Genomic DNA, 23,750 nt, shown 5'->3' on the forward strand with positions numbered 1-23,750 from the left:
GTAGTACTTCTCCACCATGCTTTAGTGCCTCGGCAGGGATTCCATCTGCTCCTGAGGCCTTGTTCTTCAGTTGTCGGATGGCCTTTTCAACCTCATGCCGGGTGGGGTTGTGCTGAGATGGTGGCGGGTAGCAATGCTGCGGGATGGAGTTGAGGACACTCGGGTTGAAGACAGAGTCTCGGTTAAGGAGATCTTCGAAGTGCCCCTTCCAGCGGGCACTGACTGCCTCTCTGTCCTTGATTAGTACCTCTCCATTCTTGGCCCGCAGTTGGGTAGGACCTTGGGTGCTTGGGCCGTAGATGGTCTTGACTGCGTTAAAGAATCCACGCACGTCGTGGTTGTCGGCTAGCTGCTAGATCTGCTGCGCTTTCTCCACCCACCATCTGTTCTTTAGGTCGCGAGTTTTTTGTTGGACCTCGGCCTTCAGACGTCTGTAGAGCTGCTTTCTTGCTCTCGAGTTCTGTTGCTGTTTCCAGATCAGGAATGCCTTGCACTTGCGGCTTATTAGCTCCTGGATCTCCTGGTCGTTCTCGTCGAACCAGTCTTGGTGTTTCCTGGTCGAGTGACCGAGCGTCTCTTCACAGGTGCTGATTATGGAGGCCTTGAGTGCAGACCAGGTGCTGTGGACACTCGGTGTCTCTGCATCACTGGAAGTCGTCAGGTTGGTTGTGAGGTGCAGGCTGAATAGGGCTTTCTCAGCGGGGCCTTTGAGTGCTCCAGTGTTGATTTTCCCGCGGCATTGTTTCTGTTGCCGCCGCTGTTTTGGTGCTACATTGATGGAGATGACAGAGCGGATTAGGCGGTGGTCTGTCATGCTCCTGTCATGGCGCGGGTGATGCGGACGTCCTTGATAAAACTGAGCAGCCAGTACCTGACCCTCTACCTGATGACTGCTGGTCGAGGTGATGCTGAATGAGATGCTAATTCATTCTCTCCCAACATCGGATACTGGGTCTGCTGCATCCATCAGCCTTCTCTTCTCAGTGCCAGCTGTGGCTCAGTGGGTAGCACACTTGCCTCTGAGTCAGAAGGTTGTGGGTTCAAGTCCCACTCCAGGGACCTGAGCACAAAATCTAGGCTGGCACTCCAGTGCAGTGCTGAGGGACAGCTGCACTGTTGGAGGTGCCGTCTTTCAGATGAGACATTAAACCGACGCCCCATCTGCTCTCTCAGGTGAACGTAAAAGATCCCATGGCACTATTTCGAAGAAGAGCAGGGGCGTTCTCCCCGGTGTTCTGGCCAATATTTATCTCTCAATCAAATAATCCTTACCTAAAGAAAGGATATACTTGCCATAGAAGGAGTGCAGCAAATGTTCACCAGACTGATTCCTGGGATGGCAGGACTGTCGTATGAGGAGAGATTGGGTCGACTCGGCTTGTAGTCACTAGAGTTTAGAAGAATGAGAGGGGATCTCATTGAAATGTATAAAATTCTGACAGGGCTGGACAGACTGGATGCAGGGAGGATGTTTCCCCTGGCTGGGGGCTCTAGAACGAGGGGTCACAGTCTCAGGATATGGGGTAGGACATTTGGGACTGAGATGAGGAGAAATTCCTTCACTCAGAGGGTGGTGAACCTGTGGAATTCTCTACCACAGAAGGCTGTGGAGGCCAAGTCCCTGAATATATTTAAGAAGGAGATAGATAGATTTCTAGACACAAAAGGCATCAAGGGGTATGGGGAGAGAGCAGGAATATGGTATTGAGATAGAGGATCAGCCATGATCATATTGAATGGCGGAGCCGGCTCGAATGGCCGACTCCGGCTCCTATTTTTCTATGTTTCTATAACAAAAGCAGATTATCTGGTCATTATCACATTGCTGATTGTGGGAGCTTGCTGTGCGCAAATTGGCTGCTGCGTTTCCTACATTACAACAGTGACTCTACTCCAAAAGTACTTCATTGGCTGTAAAGAGCTTTGAGACGTCCAGTGGTTGTGAAAGGCGCTATAGAAATGCAAGTCTTTCTTTCTCCCACGACTAAAGCGGCCCAAAAACCCTGGAATAGTTGCTTTTAATGTGTGTGAGTCACTGAGTGCTGCATTTGATATGTATGTGTGTATATTCCCCTCATTTTTGGAGCTATTCGATACAAAAGTAGTCCTTGAATACAATATCAAATAGACAGGCTTTTCCATGAGTTTAGGATGCAAGATTCTATAGTAAGCACCCAGACAAAATAAAAAGATTCAACTAGCTTGTATCTTTCTTTCTAAAATAAAGTATCTCTCGCGCCGTACTTACTGTTACTAAATGTTGCTGCTTAAATTTAACATGTTTAAACTTATAACTTTTGTTCAGAACCTCCCTTCAAACCTGAATAACAATAGTCCTTCTGCAGTTTCCTTCCGTTCTGCTGCTGTTTTTGAATTTTCACACAAATAAATAAAATACAGGAAGTTGTTCTAATCATTTGGAATACATTCCAAAATAGCTGTAAAAAAAACACAATTAACAACAACTTGTATTTATATAGCGCCTTTAACATAGTAAAACGTCCCAAGGCGCTGCTCTGGAGTATTTTAAGACAAAAAATGTGACACCGAGCCACGTAAGAATAGGTGACCAAAAGCTTGGTCAAAGAGGTAGGTTTTAAGGAGCGTCTTAAAGGAGGAAAGAGAGGCGGAGAGGTTTAGGGAGGATATTCCAGAGCTTACGGCCTTGGCAGCTGAAGGCACGGCCAGCAATGGTGGAGCAATTAAAATCGGGGATGCACAAGAGGGCCGAATTAGAGGAGCGCAGATATCTGAGGGTTGTCGGGCTGGAGGAGGTTACAGAGAAAGGGACAGGCGAGGCCATGGAGATTTGAAAACCAGGATGAGAATTTCAAAATCAAGGTGTTGTAGGTCAGCGAGCACAGGGGAATTTTAACCCCCAAAAACGGCTGGGTTGGGGTTGGGTGGGAAGTAAAAATGTAAAAAATCTCGAACCCAAACCCAACTTGCCCACTTCTGGTTTTAACAGAGGCGGGCAAGCAACCCGCTCCCAGGAGGCGGGTCCATCATTTAAATATTTTAATGAGGCTGTGTGCCTCAGATTCTTTCTCTGTTCCAACTTTAATGCTAGCTGGCCGAGTTTCCCAGGCCTTGGGAAACCTGGCAGCTAAAAGAAAGCGAGGACTGCTGCATGGAAAGAGGCAAGTGCTTTTCCAGCTCTACTTGTGGGCCAGGAGGAGCAGGAGTGTTTCCCCCACCCCCTGCCCACCAAGCAAACCTGTTGACCTCCCCAGCGATCGAACCGCAACCCCCCCCCCCCCCCAACACCTTGCCCGCGATCCGATGTCCTCCCTGGTCTGGGGAAACGCATTCCAGGTCCTGCCGTTAAATTCGGCAGGACCTGAGCAACTTTATTCAGCATGAGGAGGGGATGGGGCTTACAAGCAGTCTAGCGTGCTGCGAATGGCCAGCCTCGCTATCTATCGTTTTCCAAAAGAATTCTGGGAGCTGTAAGCCTGCTACCTTGTTGGGTGGCGTGGGGTAGATGTGCTGCCCACTGTGGGCCAGGGAGATCCTGGGTCCACGCTCAGTTAGCTGATATCGACTGGAACAGCCGTCAGAGTGCAACAGTTCACAAAAGTGGGCAGAGGTGGGAATCAGCCAGCGCCACTGCTCCTGTTAGCCCTTTGCTGACTAACTGCTCGAGTTTGCGTATGGGTTTCAGGCGGGGTTAAGATCAGGCTCCATTGTCGTGCTTCCCCTGTGGTCAACTGGCAGGCTCATTGACCATTTACTCAATTTACTCTCATCCAGGTGCAAGGCTGGCATAGGAAGGCCACTTCCTGTGGGTTTCTCTTGGTCCCTGTCCTCGACGGTCCATTTGCTCTGCCCAGCTACCTGTACGGAGATCCACTACGAGCTCAGCTTTTCATCCCCCTTAATATCAGTTGCCTGGTGAAGGAAGGCGCTGAGCACCTCTTTGATGGTAAGTGCCTCGCTGTCCTGCAACGGGGGGAGAGCTCATCTGTACAATGACCGGGGCTGTCAGTAGCATTTCAATGAAGTGTAATGGTGAGGGGGGGGTGGAATACTCTCACTGTGTTCATTCGAACTGTGGAAAAACACCCGGTAGTAGAGTTTGAGTTAACCTAGATTGTAATTGGAGAGGCTTTGGAACGTGGTATCATGCACATGGGGAGATGGGCTCGAGCCTCTGTGTTTGTGTAGTTGATTGGTGCTGGTGCACTGAATAAGCCTGGTGAGGGCACGGTTGAAATAATCACTTTTATTTCTTGTTTGCAACGTTGTTATGGGGTGGGGTGTGGGGGTGTATTTGCACTGTTATTTATGGGAGGGGAGGGGAGTCAAAACCAGAGGAAATATTTTTATGCCAATCACCTCTGCACGGAGTGTGTTAGTCCAAACACACCTGGGTTGGCAGCTACTCATTCTAGAGCAGATAATGATCCCACACAATCATTTTGTTTGTTACTTCGGAGGAGGCTCAGAAACACAATCTAATTAAAGTCAGACGTAATGATTACAGAATGATCAAATTTAAGAGTGCATTTTAGTTTAGTTTTCAGTGTGAAACGAATGAAGATGTTTTAGTCTGGGACTGTAGATGGTACTTTATTTATGTACATGTACTGGCGATTGACAAAAGGAAAATGATCCCATGTGGTGTGTGGAGGAACAGTTCTGGAAAAATTGTCCGGTTTTTGTTGAATTAATTCAGTGTTAAAACAACAGGTTGGATAGAGTACACCGTGTACTCTCACCCTCACAGCTGCTCGACATTTCATTTCATCACTTTATGTTCAATAAATAATCTGCCTGTTCTTGAGTTTGGTTCTAGTTTGCTTTATGTGGTGGTTTTCTGAGTGTTTTGTGCTCATCACGGTGAGGATGTTGGTGCTGAGAATTGGAGCACGTTTCCCAGTTCAGGCGACTAGTCTCGGCATCAGACTGGTCCGGTACAGCGCAGTTAGACACAGCATAAAGCTCCCTCCGCTCTGCTCCAGCCACGTACCTCGAACTCGGGAGAGCGCTGGGGTGTTGGGATGGGTCCTACGTTTGGTCTCGGTGTCTTCGAGTTAGGGAATGAGAAGAACTAAAACAACGGGGGTTCCTGCTCCTGACCGTTATCTTGTGATTTTTCCCGGAAAGTGCAGATCGGTGGGTTTTAAGAGCTGTGGACAAGATTGGGCTCGAATGATGGGCCTTCCCACTTTCAAAAAGCCTGATGCTCGTTCCCCAGGCTTGCACGTGAAGAATGGCCACTTGGGCAAGGCAACATGGCAACAGGAGGAGGCCATTCAGCCCCTCGAGCCTGTTCCGCCATTCAGCCCCTCGAGCCTGTTCCGCCATTCAATTAGATCGTGGCTGATCTATATCTTAACTCCATTTACCTGCCTTGGTTTTGTATCCCTTAATATCCTAACCCAACAAAAATCTATCAAAAGCAAAATACTGCGGATGCTGGAAATCTGAAATAAAAACAGAAAATGCTGGAAATACTCAGCTGGTCAGGCAGCATCTGTGGAGAGAGAAACAGAGTTAACGTTTCAGGTCGATGACCCTTCATCAGTTCTGACGAAGGGTCAAAAATCTATCAACCTCAGGTTTGAATTTTTCAGTTGACCCCCAGCCTTAGCAGCTTTTTGAGGGAGAGTGTTCCAGATTGCCACTACCCTTTGTGTGAAGAAGTGCCTCCTGACATCACCTCTAAAAGGCTGAGCATTAATTTTAAGGGACAGGAGGAACTGGAGGGCACCCAACACCTGTGGAACTGTACCCCAGCAATGGGTTAATGCCTTCAGGACTAAGGGAGAGAAAGAAGTGTCATTTTTCTATTTCCCACACCAGCCATCCTGTGTCCTCTCCAAGTGAAATTGCCACTTAGTGCAGGACTGGGGCAGTTTTGTGGCCACTGGAAGTAGGGTTGGGGTGATCCAAACTCACTTCATATAGGCCCCTTATATTGGTTTATGTATTTTTTTTAAAAAGACTTGGAACGGGACTGACGTAATAAAACTCACTACGCACTTGGTTTGAGTATAAAGCAAGGCTTTAATCAACTTGTTTCAGAACATGGAGGTCTAGTTGTATCCACTAGCTCCTTGTCTTTACAAAATGTCCCTGGCAAGCTGGGGCCAACACCCGAGTATTTATACTCCTTGGACAGCGCCACCAGCTGGCCGTCCAGTGTTATTTCATAGGTAGTTTCTCGGTGATGAGGTTTATGACAGGGACCAACATCCTTGCGGAGAGGTTTGCTAGTGCTGTTGGGGGGGGGGGTTTAAACTAACTTGGCAGGGGGATGGGATACGGAGTGGAGCTATAGTAGGGGGGTGATGCACAGCCAAATGTGGAGGAAAAAGCAAGTCAGTCTGGAAGGCAGAGCAAATCAAATATGTAATGGCACAAGGGAGTATGGCAAGGCTGGATAGCATTTATTTTAATGCAAGGAGTCTTGCGAGTAAGGCAGATGAATTGAAGGTGAACACATGGTATGATATTGTTGCTATCACAGAGACATGGTTGAGGGAGGGGCAGGACTGGCAGCTCAATATTCCAGGGTATAGAATCTTCAGGCGAGACAGAGGGGGGTGTAAAAGAGGAGGGGGTGTCGCAATATTAATCAAGGAGTCAATTACTGCAGTAAGGAGGGATGATATCTTAGCAGGTTCCTCTAATGAGGCCATATGGGTAGAACTTAAAAACAAAAAGGGGGCAAGCACTTTGCTGGGAGTGTACTATAGGCCCCCAAACAGTCAGGGGGAGATAGAGAAACCGATACGTAGGCAAATCTCAGAGAAGTGTAGAAATAATAGGGTAATAATAGTAGGGGATTTCAACTTCCCCAATATTAACTGGGGTAGTCAGAGTGTGAAAGGCTTAGAGGGTGCGGAATTCTTAAAGTGCATCCAGGAGAGCTTTTTGAGCCAGCATGTAGAAAGCCCTACAAGAGAGGGGGCGGTACTAGACCTAATTCTAGGGAATGTAGTTGGGCAAGTGGTAGAAGTGTCAGTAGGAGAGCATTTTGGTGACGGTGAGATTTAAGATAGTCTTGGAAAAGGACAAAGATGGACCGGAAATAAAGGTTCTAAATTGGGGGAAGGCCGATTTTAATATGATAAGGCAGGATCTGGCCAAAGTGGACTGGGATCAGCTACTTGTAGGAAAATCCGCATCAGAGCAGTGGGAGTCATTCGGAAAGGAAATAGAGAGAGTACGTGTTCCCGTAAAGGTCAAGGGTGGGACCAACAAGTCCAGGTAACCCTGGATGTCAAGGGATATACAAGAATGGATTAGGAAAAAAAGAGAGGCTTTTGGCAGATACAAAGGACTAAAAACTGGAAGCCCGAGAGGAGTATAGAAAGTACAGGGGGGGTACTTAAAAAAGAAATTAGGAGAGTGAAGAGGGGGCATGAAAAAACACTGGCAGGCAAAATAAAGGAAAATCCCAAGGTGTTTTATAAGTATATTAAGGGCAAGAGGATAACCAGGGAAAGAGTAGGGCCCATTAGGGACCAAAGTGGCAATCTGTGTGTAGAGCCGGAAGATGTAGGTGAGGTTTTAAATGAATATTTTGCATCTGTGTTCACTATGGAGAAGGATGATGTAGGCATAGAAATCAGGCAGGGGGATTGTGATATACTTGAACAAATTAGCATTGAGAGGGAGGAGGTACTAGTGGTTTTAGCGGGCTTAAAACTGGATAAATCCCCAGGCCCAGACGAGATGTATCCCAGGCTACTGTGTGAGGCACGGGAGGAGATTGCAGGGGCTCTGACACACATTTTCAGAACCTCTCTGGCCACAGGGGAGGTGCCAGAGGACTGGAGGACAGCTAACGTAGTACCATTATTCAAGAAGGGTAGTAGGGATAAACCAGTGAGCCTAACATCAGTGGTAGTAAAATTATTGGAAAAAATTCTGAGGGACACAATTAGTCTCCACTTGGAGAAGGAAGGATTAATCAAGGATAGTCAGCATGGCTTTGTCAGGGGGAGATCATGTCTAATCAATTTGATTGAATTTTTCGAGGGGGTGACCAGGTGTGTGGATGAGGGTTGTGCAATTGATGTAGTCTACTTGGACTTCAGTAAGGCTTTTGACAAAGTCCCACATGGTAGCCTGGTCAAGTAGGTAACAGCCCATGGGATCCAGGGCAATTTGGCACATTGGATCCAAAATTGGCTTAGTGGCAGGAGGCAGAGGGTGATGGTCGAAGGTTGTTTTTGTGACTGGAAGCCTGTGTCCAGTGGTGTACCGCAGGGGTCGGTGCTGGGTCCCTTGCTGTTTGTAGTGTACATTAATGATTTAGATATGAATATATGAGGTATGATCAGTATGTTTGCAGATGACATGAAAATTGGTGGACTGGTAAATAGCGAGGAGGGAAGCCTCAGGCTACAGGATGATATAGACGGGTTGGTCAGATGGGCAGAACAGTAGCAAATGGAATTTAACCCTGAAAAGTGTGAGGTGATGCATTTTGGGAGAACTAACAAGGCAAGGGAATACACAATGAATGGTAGGACCCTAGGAAGGACAGAGGATCAGAGGGACCTTGGTGTGCATGTACATAGATCCCTGAAGGCAGCAGGACAAGTAGATAAGGTGGTTAAGAAGGCATATGGGATACTTGCCTTCATTAGCCGAGGCATAGAATATAAGAGCAGGGAGGTTATGATGGAGCTGTACAAAACGCTGGTAAGGCCACAGCTGGAGTACTGTGTGCAGTTCTGGTCGCCACACTATAGGAGGGATGTGATTGCATTGGTGAGGGCACAGAGGAGATTCACCAGGATGTTACCTGGGCTGGAGCGTTTCAGCTATGAAGAGAGACTGGACAGGCTGGGGTTGTTTTCCTTAGAGCAGAGAAGGCTGAGGGGGGACCTGATTGAGGTGTACAAAATTATGAGGGGCATAGATAGGGTAGATAGAAAGGAACTTTTCCCCTTAGTAGAGGGGTCAATAACAAGGGGGCATAGTTTCAAGGTAAGGGGCAGGAGGTTTAGAGGGGATTTGAGGAAAAACTTTTTCACCCAGAGGGTGGTTGGAATCTGGAACTCACTGCCTGAAAAGGTGGTAGAGGCAGGAACCCTCACAACATTCAAGAAGCATTTAGATGAGCACTTGAAACACCATAGCAAACAAGGCTATGGACCAAGTGCTGGAAAATGGGATTAGATTAGACAGGGCTTGATGGCCGGTGCAGACACGATGGGCTGAAGGGCCTCTTTCTGTGCTGTATAACTCTATGGGGGAGAAATTCAGTATGGGGCGTTATACTCAAGCGGGCGCGAAATTTAGCGCCCAGCGCAAATTATCGCCACCTACTGCTAAATTGACCTGCTTCGCCCCAGGAGGTGCTTGGAGTGCTAAAACAGGCGCTGCACGACTGTCTTAAGGCGCTAAGCCAGAGAAGCGAGGCACTACCACCGAGGGCGGGCGCAGCACAGGTGTGGCCAGTTAGCGATTGCACGCAGACACGCTGGCACCGGTCAGCTCTTAAAGGGGAGCTTCGATCTTGGCTTGCAGCCACACCCTGCGCGTCGGAACCCTGATTCTCGGCCTGGACAGATCTGCTGCCACATTCTAACGCCTAGGACCATGGAGAGGGCCAGGGAGCGAGTGCAGCGGTTCAGTGAGGGGGCCCTGCAGGTTCTGGTTGGCGCGGTGGAGCGCAGGTGATCTATCCTGTTTCCGGACAGTGGCAGGAGGCCGCTGCCCAACGAGTATCGCAAAGCTTGGAGGGAGGTGGCTCACAGAGTGACCTCCAGCAGCATGGTGCCTAGGACCCCTGTGCAATGCAGGAAGAAGTTCAACAACCTCACTCGGGTCGTCAGGGTGAGTACCCTTTCCAGTATCCTCTTCATCCCTGCATGTCCACCTCACTTTATGGCCAAAGGGTCCTGAAAGCCCCAATGCCCAGCCCTCATCCAACACCTATGGGCCTTTCATGAAACTCACATGCACATTCAGCACTTTACACACTGTAAGGGCTATTCGACCATGGGAGGCAGTGCAGCCAAGATCAGGGCTTCACACTGTAAGGGCCATTCGACCATGGGAGGCAGTGCAGACAAGATCAGGGCTTCACACTGTACTCGGAGCCCGTCCTTTCTCTTGCAGGGCAAGCTGGCCCATAACAGGAGGCAGCAGCAACGGACCGGGGGAGGCCGGCCTCACCTTCAAGACCTCAGCGATCTGGAGCAGCGAGTCCAGCGGATTATGGCAGGCCGGATGATTGGCCCCGTCGCCACTGGAGATGCCGACCCCGTTCTGGACAGCAATGGTAAGGTCATCACCTTTTTGACCTCTCTCCTTCCACTTGTGCCTCACACCAACATCCTTTGCCACTATCGAACCAATACAGTGCATTGCAGCACTCATGCTTCCCTCGCTGCCGCCCTGTCCTCACGCTAAAGCAACTCTTGTACCTCCCTGCTTTCAGATGCTGATTCGCCAGGTGAGGAGGCGGGCCCTCAAGCTGCCACTGTGAGTGATTCTGAAGGCGAAGAGGAAGCCGGACCATCGGTGCCACCCTCAGCCGAGGCAGCCCATGGCCATAATGGGGATACGTCTTCCCTGGAGGGGAGCAGGGGGGAAGAGTCTGAGGAGGGTGAAGCTCTGGGGCCCAGCGGGCTGCAGCAACGCGGGGGGGGGGGGGGGGTGCGGGTAGGGAAGCTCGGCGGCTTCTCCCCGGAGGGAGAGTCTGGCCTCTAGTCCTGCTACAGTGAGCGCAGAAGAGGTGCGGCTCCTCGCTGAAATGGGTGCCCAGGCGGAGCACAGGCACACTGAGCTCATGGCTGCAGTGGCAAGGATGCCCGAATCCATTGAGTCACTGGCAAGGAGTGTCCAGGACTTCGGTGCAGCACAGGCAAGGAGTCTGCAGGACTTCGGCGCAGCACAGGCGGCTTCCACACAAGTGCTTAGTGGTGCAATGCAGTCAGTGGCTGGTTTGGTGCAGACGCAGATTGAGGCCACCCTCGCTGGATCGGGTACGAATCGCCGGGGCCCTCGCCGCGTCGCAGCAGGCCAGCAGTCTGTGCTTCAGCAGATTGCTCTGCATGCTGCAGTGCTGCCCCGTGGGAGTGCCAGTGTGTCGTCCGACCAGGGAGTGGCTCTCCTCTGTCAGGATGGCAGCATTCCTGCTGCCAACACTGTCACTTCTCCACTGCAGCTGCCACCACCTGTAGGACAGACTGCTGCCACCCATGCAGAGTTGGAGCAGTCAGCAGCCGGGCCCTCCAGGCCCAGAGCTGGTCCAGGCCGTCCCTCAAGGGCATCTGCAGTCTCAGTTTCTGACACTCAGCAGCCTTCCCCCAGCCTTGCTGCAGCCACTGGGGTCCCATTGCGGAGGAGCTGCAGGGTGGGAAGGGGCCAATCTCGCAAGCGAAGCAGATCACCCTCGAAGGGCAAAAAGTAGGAGGTGTGGCAAAATGCTGTTAATTTTTTTAGTGAAGGCCGAGGATCATGGTCATTTCTTGTTTACTTTTTTGTTCATTGTCTCCAGGTTGTGAGAGCCAGTTATGTCTGACTGCTTTTTTGGGGGGTTCTCTCTATTACTTTGTCATGCAGGAATGGCACACAGTTTGTTAAATAAAGAAGCGTCTTTATTCAGAATGTGCATGTTTGCTCTTTGAACTATTTGTTGCCTTGACCGGCTCAGGGGTTGCGGCATGGTTCCATTCATGTTCTTTCAATGGCACAAGCCATTCCCTCAGAGGGGGCCTAGAACCGACTTGCAATAAGCCGCTGATGGACGGCCCTTGCACTTTGTGCCTCCCTCCCGTCTTGGTGCTGCTGCTGCTCCTCCTCTTCCTCCTCCTCTGCTGGTGCTCCAATGTCTGGTGGCATTGGCTGAGTCCTGAGGATTGCCAGGTTATGCAGCATGCAGCACACTACAACGAAATGGGAGACTCGCTCCGGTGAGTACTGAAGGGCTCCCCCGGAATGGTCCAGACAGCGGAACCGTTGCTTGAACACGCCGATTGTGTGCTCAATGATGTTCCTGGTCGCTTGATGGCTCTCATTGTATCATTCTTCAGTGGGGGTGCTGGGCGCACGGAGCGGGGTCATCAGCCAGGTGCACAGAGGATAGCCCTTGTCCCCAAGAAGCCAGCCTCCTGGGTGAGCCGGGGCTTCGAAAAGGTCTGCCACAGAAGTCTGGCACAGGATGAAGGCGTCGTGGCTGCTGCCTGGAAAGCGGGCATTGACAGCACGGATCAGCTGTCTGTGGTCACACACCAACTGGACGTTAAACGAATGGAACCCCTTCCGGTTGCGGTAATCCTCGGCATTTTCTTGCGGCGCCCGCAAAACCACATGCGTGCAGTCAATGGCGCCCTGGACCATGGGGAAGCCCGCTATTCTTGCAAAGCCCATTGTGCGTTATTGCTGCTTGTCCGGGGTCATGGGGAAGGAGATGTACTGACGTCTCCTTTTAAAGAGGGCATTCGTGACTTGACGGATGCAGCAATACACCGCGAACTGGGAGATATTGGCAATGTCCCCAGTAGCGGATTGGAAGGAGCCGGTGGCATAGAAGCTGAGAGCCACTGTCACCTTCACTGCCACCGACAGAGACATCCTGCTCCTCAGTTGAGGCTGCAGATCTGGCTGAAGCAGGTGGCAGAGCTCAGTGACCACCTCCTTGCTGAATCACAGCCTCCGAAAACACTGCTCCTCAGACATGCTGAGGTATGAGAACTGTTGGTGGGAAAACCCTGGGACGGTAAGGTCTCGTGTGCCGACGCCTGTTGGCCCTCCTCCGTCTGGCCATGATTGGCACTCTCTCTCGGCGTCTCTGAGCCCTCTCAATGTAATGGAGAAACCCAACGTTCCCACCCATTGCAGCCCCCATAGTATGTGGCCACTCAAGGTTATGCCGGTGAAAAAGCAAAGCAACTACAAAGTTCTGGGCTGAAGCCAGAAGTACCTGTGCGAGCGCTGACTCAATGCAGAAAGCTCTCTCCCTTTGTCTCTCTGCAAATCTCTCTCTCTCTCAGACAGGAGTGGTCCAGAAATGGCTACCACAAAGAAGCCAGGAAGAGCCCCCTTTAAATAGCGCCCCCCCCAGCCCCACAGCGACTGGGAACCATTCCAGTCAACCAGTCGCTGGGAGCGACAGGCGGAAAGGAGGGGGGCGCCACTGAAGTTCCGGTTCGGGGTGCCCCAAGGACGTTGCACCATGAAATGACGTCAGGATCTGCGCGCGCAGCTCAGCGGGCGTTGCGGTTTTGCGCCGCCGCTAAATGTCCGCTCAATTTCGTGAGAGGCGCAGGTCTCACCGCGCCCGGGCGCTAGCCGCATTGCGCCCCACTTATCGCCCTCTTAAGGCGCTAACAACTGAATTTCTCCCCCTATGACTCTACCTAGCCTCTGAATTCAGATGACTTTTTGCCCACCTATTGTTCTCCCCTTGCCTTTAGACTACGCCTGTAGGTGACCCCCAAGCTCCCTACGCCCCACTTGCCCTGATATGGAGGTAAAATTTGTACGTGCTCAGGTAACAAGCAGAGAACACTTTTCAGGTTCTTTCAATGGCAAGTTCTGTCCCGTGCTTCCACAGGATCTTCTTTGACAACAGAGTAACATGACACTAGACATTGTGTTATAGGCTTTCACTGTCAAACTAATTGATGAAACAGTAATAGAAAAAGTCAATAGTTCCAATAACACAACACATTTTTATGGTAGCTATTTTAGTTAGCTCCTGGCATAAAAATAATAAATAGATTGCAACTCCCGTGTTAAACTAAGATGCAGGTCATTACCTCACGTGCTCGTTTCTTTTTCTCGCTGTATAACGACGTTATCTGACTTGACTACACCTCTTTGCAAGGTTCCAGATAAAATCCCTGATTTGAAAAAGAGAAGCTGTTAAATTCCGTGGACTGAGGCCAAGTAGAATTTAAATAACTGTCTTGAAAGTTCAACCAGCAAATCAAACCCCATATTTCAACCAATGTTTGTATTTGAATTGAATAGCTTGGTCCCTCCCTCAGACAAACACTGCGGCAATGTATGAAGTTCTTAACCCCTTATGTACTGTGATACAATTGAATACCGTGTTAAATAATGGAATACAAATATTCACTTTGTCACGAGGTCCTAACAGAGTCATGATTTATTTAATTAAATTCAACCCTTTAAAGCCGTGAATACTCATTTCATTTAGCAGTGTTCTCATCATCTATCCTGCTAATAGCAGCAGTTTCTCTTTAATATATTTCTAATGCTGAATAATGCACAGCATTTGAGGAAATGTACAAATCAACCAATAACTTGTTGTTTTTCAGTGCCAAAGTTTAGACTTTACCCTTTGGCCTGCCATTTGAGTTGTGCTTGAGAGTGCGGGGAGGTGTCCTGTCACCAGAGGGGATTGTGGCCCACATTGGGGCACTAAAATTAGCTTGTGTCACTGGGAGAAAACAGACGTGTGCCTATCAGGTGAGGAGGGCATCAGCAAAATTTCTCCCGCCCCGCCCCGCCCCGTGGGATCAACAGGACACATTGGGGATAGGGGGATCAGCACATTGGGATAGTGGGATCAGCACATTGGGATAGTGGGATCAGCACATTGGGAATAGTGGGATCAGCACATTGGGATAGTGGGATCAGCACATTGGGGATAGTGGGATCAGCACATTGGGGATAGTGGGATCAGCACATTGGGATAGTGGGATCAGCACTTTGGGGATAGTGGGATCAGCACATTGGGATAGTGGGATCACCACATTGGGATAGTGGGATCAGCACTTTGGGGATAGTGGGATCAGCACATTGGGATAGTGGGATCAGCACTTTGGGATAGTGGGATCAGCACTTTGGGGATAGTGGGATCAGCACATTGGGGATAGTGGGATCAGCACATTGGGATAGTGGGATCAGCACATTGGGATAGTGGGATCAGCACATTGGGATAGTGGGATCAGCACTTTGGGGATAGTGGGATCAGCACATTGGGATAGTGGGATCAGCACTTTGGGGAGAGTGGGATCAGCACATTGGGGATAGTGGGATCAGCACATTGGGGATAGTGGGATCAGCACTTTGGGGATAGTGGGATCAGCACATTGGGATAGTGGGATCAGCACTTTGGGGATAGTGGGATCAGCACAGTGGGGATAGTGGGATCAGCACTTTGGGGATAGTGGGATCAGCACATTGGGATAGTGGGATCAGCACTTTGGGGATAGTGGGATCAGCACAGTGGGATAGTGGGATCAGCACTTTGGGATAGTGGGATCAGCACTTTGGGGATAGTGGGATCAGCACATTGGGATAGTGGGATCAGCACTTTGGGATAGTGGGATCAGCACTTTGGGATAGTGGGATCAGCACAGTGGGATAGTGGGATCAGCACAGTGGGATAGTGGGATCAGCACTTTGGGATAGTGGGATCAGCACATTGGGGATAGTGGGATCAGCACATTGGGATAGTGGGATCAGCACAGTGGGATAGTGGGATCAGCACTTTGGGATAGTGGGATCAGCACTTTGGGGATAGTGGGATCAGCACAGTGGGATAGTGGGATCAGCACTTTGGGATAGTGGGATCAGCACAGTGGGATAGTGGGATCAGCACAGTGGGATAGTGGGATCAGCACAGTGGGATAGTGGGATCAGCACTTTGGGATAGTGGGATCAGCACATTGGGGATAGTGGGATCAGCACAGTGGGATAGTGGGATCAGCACTTTGGGATAGTGGGATCAGCACTTTGGGGATTGCCCCATCTGGTATACCAATCAGTTGGGGTTGGGGACTAATTCACTCACGATACCAGGGTTGTGAGCAGACGCTCGTGCCCTTTACGCTCGTGCCCTTTACACTCTCTTCCATATTTAATCTCGCTGCTCTGTTGATTGTGTTATTCCAGGGTTCGAGCCCGAGACGTACTGGGATCGGATGCAGCTTCTGCAGGAGGCTATTCTTGCCAGGTACAGTACTTCAGGATACTTGTGGGGGGCGGCATTGTTACACACGGGTTTTAATTGGGGAATAATCTTTGTTTTAAGCGTAAAACTGATCATTTCATTGCTCATATGTACAAACAACAATAGTTAAAACGCTCAACCTACACGGGACAGACTTTTTCTGCTAATAAAACTGTTTTGTCCACCGTGGTAATCTTTTAATTGTTTTTCCCCTTTCCCCCTCTCCACCTTTAAATAATTTCCTAAATCTCCCACCTGCCCCCAATAATGCACCAGTTCCTCAGCATGAAGGCAGGCAGTTCCACGGCTCTGGCAGTGTGGCTCTGCAACCACCAGGGGGTGCATGAGGCCTTATGATAATCACAGACCTTCTTTATGTAGGGCCTTCATCACGTCAACACATCTCGCTGCACTTCACCCACTGCATTACTGCCTGAAGTGCAATGTGCTTGTTGTTTAGCCAAATGCTGATTTTTCCCCCTGGGTAAATTTCCACTCGGTGCCAAGCTGGTGTCATCGGCTTGCCCTGTGAATAATGGTGAGGATGCACATCCTCGTTTTTTTAATGGTGTTTTTATTTTATATTGTAATGTGTGCGGTGAATGTTTAACACTGTGAATAGCCCCCTCGTGCCCTGTTCTGCCCAGACCAGCAGTCACCCAGCCAGGCAAATGAAATCCTGTCTGCCCGAGTATTTTTTAAATGAAGTGGAGCCGGGGTTTAAAGCAGTGAGATCGCCGAGTGCATTAAGGGGCTGGAGATGCTGGGATTTGCATCTAGAATTAAGGCACAGTTTACAGTAGCAGTGCCGTGACCTCTGCTCGACCAAAAGTGGTGCGAGACGGCCTGGTCTCACCAGCTCAGCTTCGCACTGACTGCCGTGCGACTGCAGCTGGTGCAACGCCAAGTCCTTAAACTTGAGTTTTAATGTTAGCTGCAACCCATTGTCCCATCGATACAGTTTAACAACTTGTATAGCGCCTTTAACCTAGTTAAACGTCCCATGGCGCTTCACAGGAGCGTTATCAGACAAAACTTGACACCGAGCCACATCAGGAGATATTGGGACAGGTGGCCAAAAGCTTGGTCGGTTTTAAGGAGCCTCTTAAAGGAGGTAGAGAGGCGGAGAGGTTTCGGGAGGGAGTTCCAGAGCTTAGGGCCCAGACAGCTGAAAGTACGGCCGCCAATGGTAGAGTGAAGGAAATTGGGGATGGGCAAGAGGCCAGAATTGGAGGAGCGCAGAGATCTCGGAAGGTTGCAGGCAATGTTCCGCGCAGCGCTCTAGAGGTCCCGTGCAGCCGGTGAGCCGGCTTTGAAATAGAAAAAAAACGCATGAATTTTGAATGACCCACGCAGTCTGTTAAAGGGGCCACGCGAGCCAAAGGAAAATTAGTGGGAGCATTGGTTGTCAGACTAGAGGAGGTTAGAGACGGGGAGAGGCGAGGCCATGGACTGGCATTAGGATGCCAGTGAGCTGGGCACTTATTTTTTATTTGTTTATGGGATGTGGGCGTCGCTGGCAAGGCCAGCATTTATTGCCCATCCCCAGTTGCCCTCGAGAAGGTGGTGGTGAGCCGCCTTCTTGAACCGCTGCAGTGCGTGAGGTGAAGGTCCTCCCACAGTGCTGTTAGGGAGGGAGTTTCAAGATTTTGACCCAGCGATGATGAAGGAACAGTGATATATTTCAAAGTCAGGATGGTGTGTGACTTGGAGGGGAACTTGGAGGTGGTGGTGTTCCCATGTGCCTGCAGCCCTTGTCCTTCTAGGTGGTAGAGGTCGCGGTTTGGGAGATGCTGCCGAAGAAGCTACAGTGCATCTTGTAAATGGTACACACTGCAGCCACGGTACGCCGGTGGTGGAGGAAGTGGATGTTTAGGGTGGTGGATGGGGTGCCAATCAAGCGGGCTGCTTTGTCCTGGATGGTGCCGAGCTTCTTGAGTGTTGTTGGAGCTGCACTCATCCAGGCAAGTGGAGAGTGTTCCATCACACTCCTGACTTGTGCCTTGTAGATGGTGGAAAGGCTTTGGGGAGTCAGGAGGTGAGACACTCGCCACAGAATACCTAGCCTCTGACCTGCTCTTGTTGCCACAGTATTTATGTGGCTGGTCCAGTTAAGTTTCTGGTCAATGGTGACCCCCGCAGGATGTTGATAGTGGGGGATTCGGCGATGGTAATGTCGTTGAATGTCAAGGGGAGGTGGTTAGACTGTGCAGGTGGCTAAGCACTCATGCACAGGGTCATGTTTCACCTGACCAGAGTGGGATACAGACACAGCTGTTAAACTCTTCTGTCAGTTTATACCACTCTACAGCGGGTGGGTGTCAAACTGGTGTAACAGGGCCATAATACTATCGTGTAAAGTGGACCCGTCGAGGGTAAATTACTGGCACTGTCTGCAATAGTGTACTTGGTGAACTCTAGACAATGCAACCCTTGGGAGTCGGATTGCCGATTGTCCTGGAGTCTCCAGGAATTAATCTCCTGGCACTGCTGCAAACAACCTGGGAAAGAAATCATCGGAGCAATAAAAAAAAGGACACTACTGCTGCCAGCGAAGTTAAAGTGGTTGTGCATGCGCAGTCTAAGTGGTTTTTTGGTTGTTCGCTTTGCGACTTGGGGGCTCTGGCGGGAGGGAGCGGGCTTGTGTAAAAAAAAAAAAAGCAGAAACCTCTTGCTTCCGGTTCCAGATTAATGCGCAGTACACTTAAGCACAGCTTTCAGTCGCTGGCAGCAGTCACTCCGTAATTCTTGTGCCCTTTCTCTCTCTCTCTCTCTCTCTCTCTCTCTCGCCCGCCCCCTCTCTCTCGCCCGCTCGCCCTCGCCCGCCGTCTCGCCCTCTCCCGCCCCCGCCCCCCCCCCCTCTCTCCCGCTCCCCTCTGAACTCTGGGTAACTCTATTACTCTGGCGTACTATCTAGAGTTCACTAAGTTTCCCCACTGCAATACCCTTACTATCACCCCAGCTGAGATTCACTAACTCAGGACAAGCCAGCCTAATGTGTGGGGCTCAGTTGCACTGTGACAGCTTCTCCATCGAGGAGGCCAGGATTTCTGCTTTATACTTGCATTTATCTTGCTCACTTATCTCCTTGTTCCAGGTTTGGTTTTGTCCAAGACAAGTACTCGGCCTCGGCCTTTAACTTCCCTGCGGAGAACAAGTCGCAGTACATTCACGTGACAGGTGAGTGCCAGTCTCTGGTTCCGGGGCAGGTACGATCGTGTATTGCTCAGACTGACCGAGCATGGGTGCCAATTGCACAGGTGGTGAACCCGTAGCAGCTGGGGGGGTGTGCTCTCCCACCCAACTAGAAAACACTTTGTCCCCATTGCTCAGGACACCCAAAGCCTCCTGCAGGAGCTGGATCTGCTCAATATTTACTGTTCTCCATTTTGCATTCGCAGAAATAATTTTTTAATTTTAAAAGTAACTTTTTTTTAATCCCCTCTTGTTCTGTTTTTCCCTCTAGTTATTTTCTCCCTTCTTGGTCTCCTGCTCTGTGTTCCCCGGCTGAGAGGGTCTGCGAGCAGCCTTCTGCAGCTCCTGTGTAACCAACCACTGAGGGGTGTGCAGTGGGGACTCGGTCCTCGGCGTCCCCTCCTTCACTGAGGGGGAAGCTGCTGCTGACTGCTCGGAGATTCCCAACTGTCCCAGGGGAGCTGCTGACAACTCGGAGATTCCCAACTGCCCCTGGGGAGCTGCTGACTGCTCGGAGATTCCCAACTGTCCCTGGGGAGCTGCTGACTGCTCGGAGATTTCCCAACTGTCCCAGGGGAGCTGCTGGCAACTCGGAGATTCCCAACTGTCCCAGGGGAGCTGCTGACAACTCGGAGATTCCCAACTGTCCCAGGGGAGCTGCTGACAACTCGGAGATTCCCAACTGTCCCAGGGGAGCTGCTGACAGCTCGGAGATTCCCAACTGTCCCTGGGGAGCTGCTGACTGCTCGGAGATTCCCAACTGTCCCAGGGGAGCTGCTGACAGCTCGGAGATTCCCAACTGTCCCTGGGGAGCTGCTGACTGCTCGGAGATTCCCAACTGTCCCTGGGGAGCTGCTGACTGCTCGGAGATTCCCAACTGTCCCAGGGGAGCTGCTGGCAACTTGGAGATTCCCAACTGTCCCTGGGGAGCTGCTGACAACTTGGAGACTCCCGACTCTCCCACGGGGAAGCTGCTGACTGCTCGGAGATTCCCGACTCTCCCACGGGGAATCTGCTCCGACTCCCAACCGGGGGGAAAGGCTTGATCAGAAACTGGAAATGTTTTAAGTAACTGGGGGGGGAAAAAAAGTGACATTATCTTGGTGAAAATGATGACGCTAAAAATTCAGACATATCGCAAGGTTCAGCCATCCCCCAAACCAAGTGTCAGTGTACGGACAGTTAACTCATTAGTAAGCTGTTCCTTTAACCTCTGCTTAATGCAGATGTTAACTGGTTTTAATACCTCAAGTAGCCAACAAAAACTGAAAACAACGTAAGTAAAATACTGCGGTTGCTGGAAATCTGAAATAAAAACAGAAAATGCTGGAAATACTCAGCAGGTCAGGCAGCATCTGTGGAGAGAGAATCAGAGTTAACGTTTCAGGTCGATGACCTTTCATCAGAACTGGAAGATGTTTGAGATGTAGCAGGTTTTAAGCAAGTGCAGGGGCAGGGAAAGAAAGGGGAGTGGGGGGGTGGAGGAGGAAAGAACAAAAGGGAAAAGTCTGTGATAAGGCGGAGGGCAGGAGTGAGGATAATGAGACAAGTACAGAAACAAAAGATGGGTCCAGAGGAGGTGCAAATGGTTACAGAACAATAGCAGGGAAGTATGGAAAATCTGGCAAAGCAGCGAGGGCTGCTGTGGCCCTGGAATGTGGTAGACCCCAGGGGTGTGGGCCACCCCACCGACCGTGTACCGATGGGGATCCCCACCCCAAACACCAGCCCACACCTCCATTCCCAGTGGCTCTGGTGCGGCCATCCTTCATGACCAGTGCCTGCTGTCCTTGAGCAAATGGGAGCGGTGGTTAAGGTCCAATGATGTTGCAAATGACAAAGGAAAGCGCTAAGCTTTTGTTCACTGGTCAAGCCCTTAGTGAGAGATATAAGATGCAGCCTTTGATTTGTCCCTGATGTGGAAGGTGCTCCATCTGTTCATTCCAAAATGGTGTTATTTCTTTGCTCACCCCAGGTACAGTATTTCTTCAGTTGCCATATTCCAAACGCAAGTTCACCAGCGGCCAACAGAGACGGCGGAGGAACTCCACCAGCTCCAGCACCCAGAGCCTCTTCGGTGAGGAGAAAATCGGCTACAACTGGGCCTACAACACCATGCTGACCAAAACCTGGCGATCCAGCGCCACCGGCGACGAGAAATTTGCCGACCGTCTGCTCAAGGACTTCAACGACTTCTGCTCCAACAGGGACAACCGTCTGGTCAACTTCTGGGAGAGTTGTCTGGAGAAAATGCATTCCAGTGCCCCCTGAGATGGAGACTCCGAACAGAGTGGGTGGGAACAGCGGGGATCCACAGTCACTGTCATCGGCAGTGTAAAAGCAGCCATCCAGCTGGTGGCACATGCAGCTAGCCTTTGCCCACTGGAAACGTAGTCAGTGCCCACTGGAAACGTAGTCAGTGCCCACTGGAAACGTAGTCAGTGCCCACTGGAAACGTAGTCAGTGCCCACTGGAAACGTAGTCTGTGCCCATTGAATGCTTGGGTGAAGTTGTAATTACGCGTGACACTAGTCCGCAGGGCCACATGCACTCCGTGACTCGTTGCCTCAGCTGAGTTTTACCAAATGTCGATTCCTTTACCCAACCGCTTCCGCTATGTCCTAGTCAGCCTTAGCCATACATTTGGTCACATCGGCTACAAATACAGATATTATCTCAATTTCAGCCGCACTGAATAAAGCCTGGCCTGGAATAGTTAGTGAATCTGGTTGGGCAGAGTAGGACGTGAGTTCCTGGGACTCTCAGCAATGAACGTTTCGGAAGGGAGTGCGGAGATGTCCGAGGAGAGGAAGGGGCTTCCTTTGCTGGTGCTCTTCCGGTAACTTGCATTATGCAGTCAAATCTCTTCATTAACAAACTCCTCTCCCAAACCACCAGCTCTTGTCAGTTTCTGTGGTTCTTGCTTAATTTCAAGCCTTCGTTAGATGAGCTCATTAGAATGATTGACTCTGTCCCTACAGATTATAACTATGTGCCTTTGCCTGTGCTGAGTGTCGAGTCCAGATAATGAATAAGCTGGTTCTCCTGTTGAGTATTTATTTGAGCCTTTGTATATTGAATTATTCCCTTTGGTTTTGATTCGAAGGGAATGGAATGGCACAAGGCTGCACGTAGAGCAGAACGTTCCAGTGGAATTTAGAAATATCAACTTGGTCACAAGTGGTCATGAGCAAACCTGGCCTGGGTGTTGCCGTACAGCACGGTCCTGATCATGAGGAGCACAGTTGTGACCACCTTCCGAGTTGTAACGCATCCCCGGTGTCCGACACATGCAGGGACCCGGACACACTGCCCACCCTGTCAGTAGGTCTTCCACTTTGTTGCTTTCCTGGGGGTTTTGCTGACATTTCCATAGTTTTCTTCTGCTCTCCTTCCCCTCCCCAATATGCACACTCTGCCCCGGGGTCTGTATTCTCAGCTAGTTTGGGGGGGGGGGGGGGGCAGGGTTTGCTGAGCATGGGAGTCTAACTTGGATTCTGCACGAGGCAGGGCGAGAGGACGGATAGAGACTCAGCTCTACTGAAGGAATCCCAATCGCTTCGATTGAATGAATCCCGAATCTGAACTCAAACTTTCAACTCCCTTCAAAGTATTTGTTCATTGACCCGATTTATACAAAATAATAATATATTCATCTACACTCCTGGGTCAGCCGAGTTATACAAACGGGAAAACCAGCCTGACTGGCACATCGAGTCCCTCCCACGCAGAGTCCCCCAAGTGAGCAGACCCCCATCCCCCTTGTGTGGAATCCCCCCTGTGTGTAAATCCAGCCTCTCTAGCGTGGAGTCGCCGTGTCTCTTTCTCACCCCCCCCACCGAGTGTGTAAAGCATCAGGTTGTGTTCCGCACTGTCCTGTTGAGACAGTGTGGCCTGGAAAATAGATGACGTTAAACCATGAGGGGCAGACATGGCACAGCATTTATTGAGCATGTGAGGTATCTCCGTGCAATCACTGGCTCACTTGACATATTAGAACCAGGACACTATGGGAAATTGTGTAAGCCAATGCACTTTAATGTTGTGCAGTTCATTTCTTGTGAGATGCTCTTAATTCCTCTCCTCCGATTATTACCAGTGAGTGATCTGTAACCCCAGTACTTCCACTCGGTCTTTGGCTGTACCTGTGGAGTGGTCGGTCAGTGACCTGGCCATGATTTGGCCCATTGTTTCCACTTAGGCTGGAGTCTGTGGTCCAGGGCACGCCCAGGTACCTGACTGACTGCTCGAAAGAGAAACGAGCACCACTAACTCTTCCTCAGCTTTATCTTCATAACTTATATTGGCAAATAAAAAGAAAAAAATCCTTCAGTTTTATTTTTTACAATTTTTGTAATTCTGGATAGGAAATTGTTGGGCTGTGCAATGTTTAAATCACAAGATTAAAATATCTCACTTATAGTTTCCAGTCTCTCTAAATGTTCACGTGACGGTGTCTTTTTCTTCTCTGTGTTGAGATTTTAATCCCAAAACTCAAGCCTGGCATGAGGCGAGGTAGGTGCGACCTCCTCCTTTAAAATGCTCTAAAACCTGCCTCTTTGACCAAGCTTTTGGTCACCTGTCCTAATTTCTCCTAATGTGGCTCGGTGTCAATATTTGTCTGATAATCGCTCCCGTGAAGCGCCGTGGGATGTTT

The 23,750-nt window shown here is 50.2% G+C and overlaps 1 protein-coding gene across 5 annotated transcripts in view; it reads left to right on the forward strand.

Annotated features, from left to right (window-relative positions):
* Nucleotides 1–23,515, forward strand: part of depdc5 (DEP domain containing 5, GATOR1 subcomplex subunit) — a 181,404-nt gene extending 157,889 nt beyond the window's left edge. For 4 of the 5 annotated variants that reach the window (XM_085962009.1, XM_085962011.1, XM_085962012.1 and 1 more), the window contains 4 exons: nt 3,754–3,925; nt 15,841–15,901; nt 18,996–19,078; nt 21,069–23,515. In XM_085962009.1, coding sequence (XP_085818135.1) covers nt 3,754–3,925; nt 15,841–15,901; nt 18,996–19,078; nt 21,069–21,364 — 612 coding nt within the window. In that variant the 3' untranslated portion in view covers nt 21,365–23,515. The remainder of the gene's footprint in view (nt 1–3,753; nt 3,926–15,840; nt 15,902–18,995; nt 19,079–21,068) is intronic. The other variant, XM_085962013.1, reaches the window with a different exon arrangement.
* Nucleotides 23,516–23,750: the final 235 nt, after the last annotated feature.

This window comes from Somniosus microcephalus, chromosome 19 (genome assembly GCF_052327205.1).
Source record: "Somniosus microcephalus isolate GS21.2 chromosome 19, FLI_Smic_1.0, whole genome shotgun sequence".
NCBI lineage: Eukaryota > Metazoa > Chordata > Chondrichthyes > Squaliformes > Somniosidae > Somniosus > Somniosus microcephalus.